Genomic DNA, 17,205 nt, shown 5'->3' on the forward strand with positions numbered 1-17,205 from the left:
GGGCGGCGGCGCGGGGTCGGGCGGGCGCGCCGCCGCCGCCGCCGCCGCCTGCAGCACCACGCGGTGCCCGTTGGGCGTCACGGCGTCCAGCAGCACGGCCGTGGCCGCGCCCGCGCCCGCGCCCGCGCCCGCCTCCGCCTCGTCGCCGTCGCCGTGCGCGCGCCGGTGCCGCCGCCACGCGTGCTGGATCAGCCGCGCGCAGTACTCCTCGCGCTGCCGCCACAGCGTCGACGACACGGGCTCGTAGCCCACCTCGTCCGGCCGCCCGACCTCGAGGTCTCCGGGGTCCTCGATCGGGTTGCCTTTCCGCGCGAAGAAGTCCTTCGTCAGCGCGTCCAGGATGTCCACGCAGAACATCATGTCGTTGCGACATATGGGAATGTCCATCGATATGATCTTGTACTTGTTCGGCTTGTGAATCTGCAAGGGCGGCTCCAGCACGTCGAGGAAATCTGACAGCTGATCGTAGCGAATGTACTGTGTGCCATCCGGATCGAACCGTTGCCAGATTTCGTAGTACATGTCATAGTCATCGTCCGTGAGACCTTCCTGCACGTCTTCTGTGGCCTGTGAATCAGAAATATATTGGTAAGTTTCATTTTACTTTAACTCTTCATACCTACTTTACATAATTATTTATTTCAAAATTATTGACAAATATTAAAACAAGTCATTATTTTTCAGATGTAAGAAAACCCGAAATCAATTCAGGCTCAGGCTCTCTTCTCCTCAACAGTAATTACCTGCGAGTAGTTCTCGAGGATGACGGCGATGTACATGTTGATGACGATGAGGAAGGAGATGACGAGGTAGGACAGCAGGTAGGTGATGCCGATGGTGGCGGAGCCGCAGTTGCCGGGGTAGCCGCGCTCGTTGTCGGGCAGGTTGCACTCCTCCTCGTTGATGATGCCGTCCAGCACGCCGTCCCAGCCGGCGGAGGTCGACATCTACACAAAGGTACAATGAATATGTCGTCAGTGAAGTGCGTAAGTCAAAAATGAGTATTTTACAGGAGATTGGTCGGATGAAAGCACTCGGTCTTTCTTTATCCAATGGCATCAAAATGTACGTAAGTCAAAAATGAGTATTTTACAGGAGATTGGTCGGATAAAAGCACGCGGTCTTTCTTCATCATATGGCATCAAAATGTTACAACCGTCAAAAATCACATAAGCATTGTTAGAACTTCACTGACGATTATGATTTTAGAAATCGGAAATTGCAATTCTATTATCTTTGTTGCAGTAACTCTATTGGGTTTCGAATTCGATTTTTTTGTTCTTTTGAACAGGGCATTTAAATAATTTCCAATAGTGATTTCCTACCGATATTCAAGCATTCAGTATAGTAGACTATCACCATCATCATTTCAGCCAAAGAACGTTCACTGCTGAACATAGGCCTCCCCCAATGACTTTCACATCGCCCGGTTGGTAGCGACCTGCATTTATGAGGTCGTCAGTACACCTTGTGGTTGGACGTCCCACGCTGCGTTTTCCTTATGAGTATCGTAGTAGAGTTAGTAGACTATACTTACTTGAAATAGCAATATCATGCTCTGCACGAAAGTCTTGAAGTTGTACACGTCGTCGAGGCCGCCTTTGTTTTTGACGTGCATGAAGAACGACATGCCGAATATGGCGAAGATGAACATGACGAGGAACAGCAGTAGACAGATGTTGAACAGAGCTGGCAGTGACATGGCTAGCGCGAACAACAGGGTTCTGATACCCTTCGCACCTTTCACTAATCGGAGTACTCGACCCACTTTTGCTACTCTTACTACTCTCAATAACGTTGGTGATACAAAATATTTTTCTATTATATCACTCAGCACCAAACCTGTGAACGGTATTTTGAGTTAATATTTCAATGAAGAATACAGATTTGTTTAATCCCAAGAAATAATACTCACTAAGAATAGAGAACATTACAACGACGAAATCGAATAGATTCCACGGCTCAACAAAATAATGGTACCGTAAGGCGAATATTTTCAGCAGGCACTCTGAACTGAATATCACGATGAATATCATATTTAGATAGTCGAGTACGTTGCTAAACGTTTCCGCTTGTTGATAGTGGTCTAACGTCATGGTCAACATGTTTAGACCAATAAACAACATAATTATCATGTCGAACTTCTTATCTGTAACTATTTCGAACACTATTGCTTGTGGACGCCACTGAAATAGAAATAAAGGAATTAGATTCAGAGCTTCTTCAGATCTTCTCTTACTAAAGACATCACTTTTTTGGCTGTTTTATACCTTTGGTCTTGGGATGGCCTTCAATGGTTTCTTGGAACCCATTTTCTTCATGGCGTTGTAATATTTCTTTTGATCTTCAGTCATGAACATCTCTAAGCTACCGCCTGCTTTCTTCTTTTGCTCGTTAAAGTTGTCGATGATCACACCGATGAATAGATTGAGAGTGAAGAACGAGCCGAAGATGATGAAGAATACAAAGTACAAGTACATGTATATGTTAGTCTCTCGGATTGGTTGACGTCCCACCTGTGGAAAGAAATAGGGTGTTAAGATTTTTTTCTAATATTTCAATTTTGAAGCAAAGATGGCATAAATTCACATATTTACCTCTCTCGAATCGATAGCATCGTTCATGATCTGAATCCAGCCTTTGAATGTAGCCACTTGGAAGAGACATAGGTAGGCTTTTCCGACGTGGTCAAAGTTCATAGGCGAGTTTTCCCAAGTATAATTTTCCAATATGCAAGCATTTCGGTCCGGAATAATTTCATGGCTCAGAGTTGTATGGTTTAGGTCAACGCACTGAAACAATCATGATAATGAATACACACATCTAAGAGTTTCCATTACTGATGATGATGTTCAAGGATAGTAACGATGATTACCTTGAAGTATTTTCCAGCAAACAGTTGCACACCCATGATGGCAAATATGAGCCAGAAGATGAGGCACACGAGCAGCACGTTGAAGATAGAAGGTATCGCCTGAACCAGCGCGTTCACCACCACCTACCATAACAACACACTGTTAGTGCTTCGTACCAGAAGATACATAATCGTGACACACATGTTTTCCATTTGTTTAGAGCAAATTATGATTCGATACAGCAAAACTTTGATTGCACTTTAACCATTATTGTGATTCTACAAATGATAAGTCAATAGAAGGCAAAATCATAATTGGCGCTTACGAATAAATCTACATGTAGCATGCACAAAATATACAACAAGCAACATCGAAATAATAACAACACATAAACAATATGCACTAATAATTTAAACTTACCACGTCGATAAAAGATCGTCCAATAAGTCAATACTAACGCATGCGATCCAGAACAACTTACGATGAAGACAAGAAGATAAATCTAGTTAAAGTGCAGAATCTAAAATAAGGTACCAAGAAAACTAATTAAATCTAAACTAACAAGTAATGAGAAGAGAAAAAGTACCAAAACACGACAATGAACATCTGTTCCGACTTGAACCCAAATTAACCGATGTCTAATAAAAAGAGGATGTAACGATCTTTGATGATACTAAGCCATTCAAGGGTGCTGCCGTCGATATCAAATGGTTATTGACTAATTAAATCGATAAGTGACTACTGCGAATGAGTAACAGTTAAAATAAATTCATCGGAATAGTATGAATGCATTTAAACAAAGAAGTTTGAGTGGCTAATAGAGAAAATCATCGAAAACTTGAATGTTATGTAGCTGTGGCTTGGTGTGAATGAGATCGTTGAAGTTGTATATTACAGATGTTGGTAGAAATGTACGTGTTAGGGTGTGGAGCTAATGTGTGGTGGATGATGGTGGCTCGCAAGGCAGGGTGGTACGTACCCTCATGCCCTGCATGCGACTCATGGCCCTGAGCGGTCGCAGAGCGCGAAGCGTTCTCATCGTTTTGAACGCCTGAATGCCTCCGGCGCCACAAAGCGCCGCTACGAAGTTTATAAGCGAGACCTGATGAAATCAACGAATGCATTTTGAGACACATTAATGGGCATGAAAATCATAGGCATGTAACATTGTAACACATTATTAAAGAATTCCTGAAAGTGACAATTTCAAGATAATGGAAATAGATACCTGAAGCCAGTAGTTTAATCAGAACTCTTATCCGTAGATGAAGACTTACAACCGCTATAAAGGAGTTTGGAATGAGGCTTGCTGAAATTAGCCGAAAGAAGAAACTAACTGTCCTAGTCAATAACCAAACGAATTATTAAGAATCGATTACTTAGTTGCAGACTTGACTGGAGAAAACGTGAGTGTCTACAGTTAAAGGTTGAACGATAGTCTTAAATACTTACAATACTATTAACACACTTTTAGACACCAATAGCATTCACATAGATCATGTGCCATTTTCATATTTATTGAAATATATTTGATCTGTTTTTAGTTGCAGGTTTTTGAAAAAGGCACAATCTACAAAATATAGCACAAAGATATAGTAGTGCCGCATCATGCATTTGAAAATTGGGATACCAAATTATACTGCACTATATCAGGGGGTAAATCACCAGCGGTAGTACGGTTCAAGAGTTTGCTAAGTAGCAGGAGTCGTGGGCAAGAGAGTAAAAAGCAGTATCCACAGACAGACAAAGTTACGACATAAAGAGCTCCAGGCGAAGTGAGACCAGTCGGAGTCCCCGCTCCGATAAACATCGAACAGAGAAAGCTACACGCTTTACGTCACGCTGCCCTTTGACGGGGACGGGTTGTCGCAGGCACGTTTGTAATGTTAATATTTTTGTGGGTGTTGTTGTCAATGAGCAGCGTAACAACGAAACCGACACCGATAGCGTCGCGCCGTGGTGGGGCGGCGCTGCGGCGTACTCACGCGCATGCCCTCCCATCTTGAGACCGCGCGGAGCGGGCGCAGGGCGCGCAACGTGCGCATCGAGCGGAAGGCGGGGATGTCGTCCGCGCCCGCCATCACAGCTCCGTGGTTTACGAGCGACAACTACCGTGATACCACTCGTCAATTACTCAGTACTTAGTAAGTTAAGACTATGTTATTTATTACCCAACAACTCAATTAATACAATTTCATTAAAACTTGAGATCACCATAATGTGCTATTTATCTCTTATTAACATTATGATCTTGATTCCTGTAAAGTAACTTATGATAAGAAATAAGATGGATGTGTTTACCATGACGATGATGAAGTCGAGCCAACACCAGGCGTTAGTGAAATACTTTTGGAAGCCGAGGGCGAGCCACTTGATCAACATCTCGATAAAGAAGATTACGGTGAATATACGATCCATGTAGTACAAAATGTCTTGAAGGATTGGCCGATGTGGTAAATGTACATCTTCTAACGCCTGCAAAGGAAACAGTTATTAAAGTAGGCAGACACCAAACTTTTAAAATACATTTATTTTGATTAAAATAGCTTACCAAGGCCAAACTACTGAGTAAAATCATTGTAATCACAGCCGTTTCAAAATAAGTATTTTCTATGAGTTTGAAAGTCTTTAGTCTGAGCATTCCCCAGCCCTGCCAGAATGGGGACTCGTCGTCCCCGGCAAGGAACGGGAAGCGCTGGTAGCAAGGCTCCGGGCAACAATCTGCTGGCGAGTCATCAACCACTTCCTCGTCTGCGGCTACAATGATGTCTTGTTTGCCTAGCGATCCATCTAATTTGCCATCCTCTTCCTCTTCTATCATTTCTGCAAACACATTAAATTCCATACGTAATGGTTTAACATAAATCAAATTAAAATTACGTTCTCTACATACCCTCTTCGAGTCCTAATTCCTCTTTACTAGCGTCTTTCTTCTCTTCACCGTCTATCGTGTCTGCCGAACCTTTATGGCTTTCATCTTTAAATGATCTAATCTTATGACTACCATATGATTTCTGACTTATTGTATCGTCGTCCTGAACAAACACAAAATATTGAATTAATTAGTTAAGATTTTGACTTGATAATTTGTAATGTAAGAACAATATTTACAGGCATATTTACTTGTATAGGATATCCGTGATGATTTAGTTCACAGTCTAACCGATTGTCTCTATGATTACTATCCATAGCGTTAATATTATTCATCAATATTTTCCCTTTTTTATATTTATTGTCACCTGGAAAGCCGTTAAGATTATCTTTAACTTTGTTATCGGTTAAAGTACGCTCTTATGGACTGTTTTGTGTTTAAGTGTAGTTGGACAGACGTCATTACCTGGTATCGTGAATTCCATGCCGTCTCCTATGGCTACTTCGACTTGATCCTTTAGTTTTTTGTCTTTGTACAGGACGGCGTCGTCGAGGTCCGTGGCCAGTTCCAGGTCGTTGTCGACGCGCTCTGAAGACACACAGCGGCCACACAGAGCCGCTTTTAAGCCTAACGCCCGCGCCCACCGTGCGTCATCATCGTCAGCGCCCAAGCATAGAAATCAGACCAGTATGACATTTAACATTTGTCCAACATTTCGCGAGGTATGTACGAATTTATTGATTTTATATTAGGTACTTATTAGAGCGAATATATCACAGCAAATTTACATTTTCGAATTTCGATGAATCATGTGAATATCGGCTACAGTGTTCATTTAATGAAATGACTGTACATTTATCGATCTGATGTTGTGACTCTGACTGATTCAAAATCTTAAAATGAATAGTTGCATCAATTTCTTTCGAGCTTTCATTGACTAGAAACTTAATAAAATATGTCATTTATTAGTTAATATTAATCAACACAAATATTGTCAAATATGTACTTAACTGTATACGTCTTTATAATATGTAACACTCAAAGTAAACACACTTAACACAATTTACGTGTACACGGTACATGCAGTAACGACTTCAATAACAACATAAAGCAAACAATACATGTCTCAAGCGTATACTTACCGGGACGAAAAGAAGGGATGTGAACCACAGTGGATGAAGGGTGAAATAATTACACAAGAAAGTAGTATATTCACAAGAATCCAAACTAACACACGACAGAAAGAGTTACAGGGTCATTTCTACACTTGGAGCTAGAACGCAGGCAACGCACAGTGTTACAAAAATACAACATAGAGATAGGTTTATAGACATTTTTATTAACAGATCATGCTACGGGTTTGTAGATACATCATGCCACATTTTGAATGTAGGAGGAAATGCTAATGAGATCTAATATATCATTAGTAAATCCAGTATAACTGTTTCATGTAGCAAAAACATAAATACACCATTATAAACATTTTCGGAAACAGGTTTACACACAAACATGCTACAGCACATTTACAAATAACACATCTTACCGGGTGCGTGTATTGCTATCTGGTTCGTCAATTTGTTCTTTAGTAGCTTCAGAAAATCTGCCACGTTCCGTTTGACCCATTCTGTAAACCTGGATATTCTGTTGAAGGCCTCTGCTATTTTATTCGTGTCCTGGTCCGCGGTAGGCGTCGATAAACTCGATGAACCGAAATTTGACAGTAACAGGGCCAAGAAAAGGTTAAGAACCTGAAATTGCATATTTTTTTTAAGCAAAATTGAGTCTTAACGTTTTTGGTAATCAAGACATTTTAGATATACTGACCACAAGATTGCCAATGACGACAGTAGCCAAGAAGAACGGTATACATGAGACATCTCCCACTAACATACAGTCCCACATGCTCTCTATCCACTCTCCGCAGAGTACTCGGAACACAATCATGAAACTGTGCATGAAATCTGTAAAGTTCCATCTCGGGAGGTCTCCGTCAGGGAAGCGGTCCACATAATCTGTACACCATAAGATATATTTTTACAAAACAGTTTTTTTCAACACAAAATTTAATATCTCATTAAATTTCATTAATCTATCGCACATTTTTAGCAATATTGTTAACTAAATATCTATAAAGCATACCATCTAAGACAATAACATTTTCATTCAAGCATCTAAGAAGATAGTAGCAGTTTGGACAGTACAGTAATTATCAAGCATATTTATAACAGAATCATGCAAAAAAACCTACATACATACGATAGGTACCGCTAAATAAAGTCTATAAAGGGTAGTTCAAATGGTCATAGATTTAGAAAGGCCAAAGAAAGAATAAAGTTAAACTGTAAATCAATTATGAAGAAACGGCTTGAAATAATTTGAAGATATGATAGAGATAGAAAAGCTGGCGATGAGTGTTTCACAAGTGAGGCGCCTTCGGTGTGGTTGTTTATAAGTCTACTGGTAGAGACTACACGAGTACTTTAGGATAAGGCTCACTTGGAAGGGGCACGACACAACTTGCCAATCGCCTGTGACATTGAGCACAACAGTGTGACGCACATCAACACAATACTCACTATTCATACACAAATAGCCAGAAGTGTGGAAGTTACCAGTTTTTGAAAATATGTAATTGATATTGTAAGTTTTTTTAAATCGTTTTAATGTTTACTCCCACACTTAAAGCAATTTCACTAAACAGTGAATGTATTTCGGATATAATCACTACAGTTTCATTAGAGCTGGCACGAATAAATTGAATAAATTAACGGGTATCCAAAAGTTTTGTGCAAACTCTCGTTCTCCCGTTGAAGGTTTTCAATCGATACTTCCCAACTCTAATGGAACGGCCGTTAGTGCCGAAACACATTCACCGGCTGCCCATCGCACCATCAACAGTCAACACCTCCAAACACCAATGAACATGCAACACTTCCACCAATGCACTTACCAACGTAATTTTTTCCGAACAGTTGCATACCCATCACCGCGAATATGAAAATAATGATGCATAATACGAAGGTCAAGTTGCCCAAGGCACCCATTGTCCTACCCATTATAGAGATGAGTAAATTAAGTGTCGGCCATGACTTTGCCAATTTGAATACTCGAAGCTGCAAGTACAAATTGTGAAACAAGGCGTCACACAAGCTGGCTTATCGGCGCTTCACCTATGCTACTGCTTCGGTCGGGCCCGCGACCACGCACAACTCGTACCGTGTGGGTGATCCTGGACCATCGTTACCACTAACATTAGCAAATGTGTGCTTGAGTAACCTATCGATGTGCATAGACTTTGTCAGTCTGTATGAGTGGGATATATGTTATCAAATTTTGTGAGAGCTTTTGCACCAATATTCAGATTCTCATTTCTATACATCATCTCTTGTTTTTTGTATATTTTGTTCCAGTTTTTGTATGCCTAATACGTTACGACATAGATCCCATCAGTTAAGAGCTTCGGCATCAAGTACCCTCTTTGAAGCAAAGCTGCAAGTCAATCTAATGTATCTCGATGCAAAGCTTATCATGATCGAAGCTGCGTGGCATAGCTTTATAACGTGTCCGCCTCAGGCCTCGTGTTATAAAGCCACAGCGGACCGCGGTCCTTTATGAAAATAATATTAAATCAAAGCCCAGTGTAAAAATTTCGAGAGTGTGAAGCTGAATCAATAATGAAGCTTAGTTCTTTAGAGATGCTAAATTTTCTTTCAAATAGAACCTGTGTAGTTCTTCCCAAACAACTGCATTCCCATCACAGCGAATATGAATATAATGATGCAAAGTACAAATGTCAAGTTCCCTAAAGCTCCCACCGTCCTACCCATTATGGATATAATAAGGTTTAGCGCCGGCCAAGACTTGGCCAGTTTAAATACACGCAGCTGAAAATAGTTCACATTACATATAGAACACTCACATTAATGGTAACGTACGAGTAGTGTGATGCATGTAATGAAGTGTACACATCAATGTTTGCTCATGTTATGTGTGACAAGGACAGTTAGCTACTTTCAACAGTATTTGGTTATGCAATTTTCATAGATTTTAATAAGAATAATTTAAGGCCAAATTCAGTTGAAAACTTCATGAACAATACTAAGGTCCGTATTACAAAAAGCACTCAGAACTCAATTCAGTCTCAGTCATAGATTCTGTCCCATAATTGGTCTAAATATTGAAATTAAACCAATTAACAGCAGCAGTCTGTTCATGAAATAAATAAGAGCTTTGAGCTTCCCCTGAAATACGCACCTGAGTTTGTAAATGTTATAAATTGTCTTTGGAGAATAGGTAAAGATAATGGATAGGTTGTATTGGACCTTTAAAAACTTTGGTAATACTCACATGAGTTTATTGCTCAAGAGATTTTAATGGAGATTCAAAAAGTTCGCGAAATCTCTTTCTATTCTCAAAGGACTCAACAATAAATATAAAATTTAGATAAAATGACACATCGGTAAAAGTTACCGTCAAGTTTAAGGTAAATAATTAACAAACAACACACTAATACATTTAGTTACTGATTCTGAAACAGTAGCGAATAAAATGTAAAATGTATTTTACCAAGTTTTCTAAAGTTGTAATTAGAATATTACTCAAAGTAAACAAGTGATTAATTATTTCGATAACTGACTTAATAATTAGATTATTATCATGTTTAAAATCAGACATCAACACACAATATTGTTCTAAAATACTGATAATACTTTATACGTCAAAAAGTTATTCATTAATATGACAATTATCAGTGTGTATATTCCAGAAATGTATTATTGCTTAAACGTTAAAATATTTATTAAAATGGAAAACTTACCAAACGAAAGGAACGCAAAACAGACAAACCCTGAACGCCTTCCAAACCCAACTCCAAAAGTGATAAGGCCACTATGATAAAGTCAAATATGTTCCATCCTTCTTGAAAATAATATTTAGGACTCATCGCTATTAATTTCAACATAGCTTCAATACCGAATGTCGCGGTGAAAAACTGAAACAGAAAACGATTAGTTAGACTCCTATTGGTAGATTGTCCTAAATTAAGTTTTGACATGGATTAAAACTTACATAGTTTCCGCTTTTGAGCGCCTTTTCCATATCTTTGTCCATATCGTGATGATCCAATGCCATGAACAGCGTATTGACGACGATACACAGCGTGATAAACAACTCTACGAAGGGATCGAACACCAGCAGTGCGACATACTTCTGAAACTCCAGCCACAACCAGCAGCAGTCCCAAACACAGAACAGGTCTATCCCCTTCATCAGACATTCCAGGAGTTTCTCCTTAAACGTGGGGCCATCTTCGTCGTCTTCCGCTGTTGGGAAGTAGTACACTGACACTGTTGCGTCCCGTTTACCAGCAGAGTGCGTGTGTGTGTGTTAGAGAGAGAGACAGAAATAATTTTGTTAGTATTCGCTCATTATTTTCACAATTTTCGACCGAGTGCTTCCAATAAAAGTATGATAAAGAATGTAATTTGACTCAATTTGCATCAATCTTTTATCAGAATTTCACCTCGGCTCTATGATTTCCAATTAAATTTAAATTAGGAGCACAAATATCCATATTTTTTGTAACTTGACCGGCTGTCATTTATGTTCAGAAGTTAAAATGGGCAGTCTGTGGCACTCAGAGGTGAGGTAACGAAGCCTCGTGTGAGGAACATTCCACATCTGTAGGTGGATTCGTGTCCAATGGGAGTTCAGATTGTGCTGGTCGGTATCGTGCAAATCAAACTCAAGCCAGTACTGGAAGTGACAATCCTTGCGTCAAAGCTTATTCGCTTAACTACACAACTTAAGTATGACACTGACTCGATGGTTGTTAGTACTTACTTCATTAATGTTACAGAGCCAAAAAATATGAATATCGTGATAATTTCGTATCACAAATGAATAAAGCTAACTTTATTAATGTAGCTAGACGTTTCAACAATAAGGCGTTACAGCGGTATTCTTACAATTAAGACATAAGTATAAAATTATTTTATTAATCATGAATTTAAAAAATGCTGTACATAGGCTAAACAGAATAAGTTAGACGACAAATTACTAAACACAACACAACATGCAATATTTCACACAAAAAATAATTGCTCTAATAAAGCAGTGCAAATAATAAAATTTGTTGCAATCGTGTTTGGTGCAAGGCAGTGAAAAGTTTAAATTAGGCTAGGTGCTTTCAACAGGCAATGCGAATTATTTAAAGAATGTCTTTTGCTCATTCGAGCAGATATAACAAAATCACAAGCATTTGTTTTTCTTTACTTCCGCTCAATAGCGTTAAAAGACATTCGCCAGATTGTTTTGTTTTTCTGGAATTGTCGCAAAGTCTGATTTTGCAAACCACAAAAGTGACAGTAAAATTAATGTTTTGATTTTGCGTTGGTGTCTGTATTATGGTTAGTGCTTGCATGTTTCAGCGACTTGTGAGTGCAACATAGGAAGTGCAAGGCAATGTGTAATTACTTCAGGAGAAAAAACTTTTGAAACTAACTTTAATATTGTCTGTTTTATGCTCCTTGAATTGCAATTAAATTGTTTCTCAAAATAATTCTTTAATTTTAGAGACTACTGTCTATTACTGAGTGTTTCACACCGTTTTTTCTTCAAAGTACTTTGGAGCAGACATTCACACAAATGAAAACGACTATAAATGACATCCACAATTGTATTTTCTTTTGCCAATTATGCTTTTTGGTCGCATAATGAGCAAATACCGATATGCGTGTCGAAATGTGTGTTAGAGTCGATGTAAGAGTTTTGTTTAGTAAGAAAATTGAGGGTGTTTCTGTTCAGTAAATTTAAAGAAGCGTAAATTTAAAACACATTAAAGTAACGGACATCGATATCGAAAAAAAAAAGAATGCACAAGACAGCGTTGTTACGGAGGCAACAACATCTAACGTGAGAAATCTTCATACCGTTCTGATCGCTTGCTCTGCTTTGCCTTCCCGCTTGTTCGATGATTTCGTTTAGTACCATTACGTCTGAAATTGAAAGTTATAGCAATGTATAGTAACACTATAAAACATATTAAAGTTTATCACTGCGCTGTAAGAAAATAATGTTAAATGATGGTTATTGTTCAATTGATAATCTTTTCATTATTTGTCCACTAAATACAGGGTGTTAGGTAAATGGGTATATGAGCCGACACTAGCCCATGTTAACATGGGCATATAAATGGTATGGTGAAGTCAGAAATTTGATATCATCATTTAATTTTTTTTAATTGTCATACAAAATAAATGTTATAAAATCCGATTTGTATGAAAATTTAAATAATTAAAATGAAGATATCAATTTTCTAACTTCACCATACCATTTATATGGCCATGTTAACATGGGCAAGTGTCGGCTCATATACCCATTTACCTATCACCCTGTATTTATTATTATGATTACCTCTCATATCAACGACATTAGGCTGTTGCGAATTTTCTATAAAAGGGTTGTCGTTGGATGGCTTCAACACTTTCCCGGCCTCGTCCGTGCATTCAGTCGTGCTCATCTCCTGAAAAGCACAATTGTCTAATAAATTCAACTGAACTCAAGACTATTTAGAAGATGAAGGTATAAAATTCCTTATTCCTCCTCTTAGTAAATAACTAAATCAGATTTAGATCTTTTTCAGGAGCTTTAAAGAGTGTAATCAAAAGTATAATAAAAGCTGAGAGCATACATAACTTCATCAAACCCAATATCAAAAAGTACTCCATATTTTCAATCAGCAAATGAAATGGTAATGGCTGCCGCCCACCAAGTCTCCGTGCAACATGTACAACGAGTTACTGTAGACTGAGCATAGAGGTCTCTGGATACTCACATACTCCCACAGCGGCCTGGAAGAGAGCAAGGAGTCTTGCCGTGGCAGCGGGTGGGCGCGCAGCCGCTGCTTTTCGTCTGCACCCTGCCGCTCATCAAGTCTCCGTGCAACTTGTACAACGAGTGGCGTGCCGTAGACTTAGCATAGTGTCTGGATACTCACATACTCCCGTAGTGGCCTGGACGCAAGCGAGGAGTCCTGCCTTGGCAGCGGGTAGGCGTGCGGCTGCAACGTGACGCTGTCGCTGCTTCTTCGTTTGCACCTTGCCGCCCAGCAGGTCTCCGTACAAGTGGCGTGCTTTAGACTTAGCATAGTGTTTGGATACTCACATACTCCCGTAGCGGCCTGGACGCGAGCGAGGAGTCCTGTCTCGGCAGCGGGTAGGCGTGCGGCTGCGACGTGACGCTGTCGCTGCTCCTTCGTCTGCACCTTGCCGCCCTGCAGGTCTCCGTGCGACCAGTGGCGTGCCTTAGACTTAGCATAGTGTCTGGATACTCACATACTCCCGTAGCGGCCTGGACGCGAGCGAGGAGTCCTGCCTCGGCAGCGGGTAGGCGTGCGGCTGCGACGTGACGCTGACGCTGCTCCTTCGTTTGCACCTTGCCGCCCAGCAGGTCTCCATACGACAGGTGGCGTGCCTTAGACTTAGCATAGTGTCTGGATACTCACATACTCCCGTAGAGGTCTGGACGCGAGCGAGGAGTCCTGCCTCGGCAGCGGGTAGGCGTGCGGCTGCGACGTGACGCTGTCGCTGCTTCTTCGTTTGCACCTTGTCGCCCAGCAGGTCTCCGTACAAGTGGCGTGCCTTAGACTTAGCATAGTGTCTGGATACTCACATACTCCCGTAGCGGCCTGGACGCAAGCGAGGAGTCCTGCCTCGGCAGCGGGTAGGCGTGCGGCTGCGACGTGACGCTGTGGTTGCGCGAGGCTGAGCGTCCACGCAGCCGCTGCTCCTTCGTCTGCACCTTGCCGCCGAGCAAGTCTCCGTGCGACGTATACGATAACCGCGATTGATGCGACGTGTACGAGGAATGGCGAGAGCCTGTAACAGGTTTGGGATGCAGGTCAGTTTCATCATAAGCCATCAACTCTGTAGAACCCAATATTGATTGACTACGTCACAGAAGATCGAGGTTAGTTATATTAAACTCACCTAAATTAGCGTAGTATACAGGAATGATGATAGCACCGTTTTCTTCAGACATAGGTGTGACAGCGTTAGAGTCGTCGGCGTAGGGCAGATGCTCCTGCGCATCCAGGTACGTCGACAGCACCAGCGGCTTGCGGTCCGCGCCCGGCGGGTATCGGTTCCGCCCGTTCGGCCGCAGCGCCATCTGGTGCGAGCCCCGCGAACCCCGCCGCAAGTTGAACGGCGACCCCGGCAGAGATAACGACGCCTGCATCATACCCATTACTCAGCATCTACAGTCTACTCTCTTAAACTTTCAAATTCAATTCAAATATTTAGGTCTTGTTCATTTCAAAAATTTTCTTTTCAAATCTTTCCTCAATTCAGATCGAGTAGTAAGCAAATCTCTAATACATTTTATCAACTTCATATTCTTATGGAACCGGTTGCAGAGGCTTTAGCGTTTTAATGTAATCCTAATTTTTAGAATCTGATAATACCTAATGGTTATTTTACTTTCATGTGCTGATAAACAAAAGTGTCAAAAGAAAAGGCACGCCAAGAGGAAATGGAAAGAAGTAATAGAAATTAATATAATGAAGTCAGAGAAAATGATAAGTGCTCGTGACCGTCTGCTTGCATCAACACATTTCACGTTGAGTGACAATAAATTTCATTGTAATGAATTGCTGCAAATAGACGCGATAGAAACAGTATAGACTGGAAGCAGTAAAATAAGAAAGTAAGAAGACAAAAATAGAGGAGATATGGATAATACTGTAAAAGAAGAGGAAGGGGAGCACAAACACCAATGAGGAGAGATGGACAAACCTGTGAGCCCTCGCGCAGTGGCCCATATGATAACTGTCCGTATTTATTTATGCGTTCAGGGTGAGGGACCTTCAATACACAAAGAAAATTTTGAATTTAATCAATTGATATGATAAATTAATATCGACCAAATATCTAGACATCGACCAATAGGATAAGGATGGAGAGGTACTGCCATATCAACACAGAATAAACAAAAACAAAATCAAATCAGGCATGTTACAAAACAATTGCAGCTTTGAAGCAGAGTGTGAAGAAAAAATATTACTTCTGATTTGTGATGTATTTGATCAAATGTATGAATGTGTCCAGTCGCAGATGGCAGTTCAGATTAAAGATCTAAAGAATTTGCCCATACAATAAGAACTTTTGAGCATCCAAATGAATGGCACTATAGCGGAAACTGTTTGATAAGGATGCAACCAATAAAACTCTTATTGTAAGAATAAAGATGATGAAACGACTAGCGATGGATGAATGAAAGCAACGGTTAGTCAGGTAACTTTGTTTATAAACACATGAAGTAATCATGGGGTAATTTCATGCATATCTGCAAACTGCTAATCCTATCACTATTTTTTTTCTTTCAATCTACATCTATAGTCATGAGGACTGTTCCTTTGTATGTCCGATTAAATTGAAGCCTCCGCACGTCACTAAATCGAAATTGAGGAATCTAATTAGTTAAGTTTACTTCCTTAGTTTATTGTTAACTTTATTACCAATTCTTAATTAAAAAAGGTTGACTGAACCTACCTCGTCATCGTTGATACGTTCAGATTCATCCCGGCCCGTTGTTTAACACTCACATTGCAAAAGAAACAATCTACCATGACAATAGATTCTTTCTCTCCAATAGTATTCCTTATATTGTTAGGACTTCTATTGAAGCAATTGTTTGAATTCATTCCAAAAGTTACCCTTCACATAAAAACAGTTCCCCTTAATATTTTAATTTATCAAGAAATATTATTGGAGACTTTAAAGGATTACGAGTTACTACAGTGTTTAATAAGGTTCATGCGATTATAAAGAAATATTCAGGTAAGTAATCATCGTTCCATAAAATGAAATTAATTTGTTTTTGTGTTACAATAACGATTAAAAATAACAGAGGAAAAGTAAAGTTGTATTCGTGCTCAAGTATGTTTAAAAGAAAAGTACTAGCTAGATCTAATTGAGGAAATGATATTCTAAAACTAAAATGAACGGTTGTTGAATAATAAATTGAATAATGCTTATGTATGGTTTATAATTCAAATGAAGTTGAAGAATTATAGTTAACAAGGCATCGCAACACAGGGTAAACGACACAGGAAATACTATTTGCATGCCAATAGGCAAAGCCGATAGTTTGAACAGAGGAATCACATTGAAATAATCAAATTAAAATTCAGGAAAAAGAAAAGGAATTGTGGACTGCAAATATCAGACAAGATTTAGAATAGACTTCTGAAAATACGTCATTGATATGAAAGTAGGGACATAAAAATATGGGTATGATGTTCGCAGTCACAATAGAAACACAGGACAAGACCTTTAAGCTCACAGCAATTAAGACACATAATATAAACGTTCTTTTCAACTTGAACTGTGCTGGTATGAGGATGAAGAAAGTGACGGAGTGGAAGTTTTAAGTGTGACGTAATATCTATAATTCAAAGCTCGATAACCAGGCTTCAGT

The 17,205-nt window shown here is 39.9% G+C and overlaps 1 protein-coding gene across 1 annotated transcript in view; it reads right to left on the minus strand.

Annotated features, from left to right (window-relative positions):
* Window positions 1-17,205, minus strand: part of para (sodium voltage-gated channel paralytic) — a 41,279-nt gene that overhangs the window by 2,901 nt on the left and 21,173 nt on the right. Inside the window, 22 exon segments of the mRNA XM_028304260.1 lie at window positions 3-567; window positions 744-947; window positions 1,538-1,842; window positions 1,916-2,186; window positions 2,271-2,516; window positions 2,598-2,792; window positions 2,876-2,998; window positions 3,835-3,957; window positions 5,157-5,330; window positions 5,407-5,678; window positions 5,749-5,890; window positions 5,979-6,094; window positions 6,193-6,315; window positions 7,271-7,475; window positions 7,552-7,739; window positions 8,678-8,840; window positions 10,544-10,717; window positions 10,795-11,072; window positions 12,657-12,722; window positions 13,141-13,249; window positions 14,398-14,603; window positions 14,715-14,958. Of these exon segments, the coding sequence (XP_028160061.1) occupies window positions 3-567; window positions 744-947; window positions 1,538-1,842; window positions 1,916-2,186; window positions 2,271-2,516; window positions 2,598-2,792; window positions 2,876-2,998; window positions 3,835-3,957; window positions 5,157-5,330; window positions 5,407-5,678; window positions 5,749-5,890; window positions 5,979-6,094; window positions 6,193-6,315; window positions 7,271-7,475; window positions 7,552-7,739; window positions 8,678-8,840; window positions 10,544-10,717; window positions 10,795-11,072; window positions 12,657-12,722; window positions 13,141-13,249; window positions 14,398-14,603; window positions 14,715-14,958 (4,492 nt within the window).

This window comes from Ostrinia furnacalis, unplaced genomic scaffold, assembly GCF_004193835.3.
Source record: "Ostrinia furnacalis isolate ACB-3 unplaced genomic scaffold, ASM419383v2 OfSCF1409, whole genome shotgun sequence".
In the NCBI taxonomy this organism is placed as follows: Eukaryota; Metazoa; Arthropoda; class Insecta; order Lepidoptera; family Crambidae; genus Ostrinia; species Ostrinia furnacalis.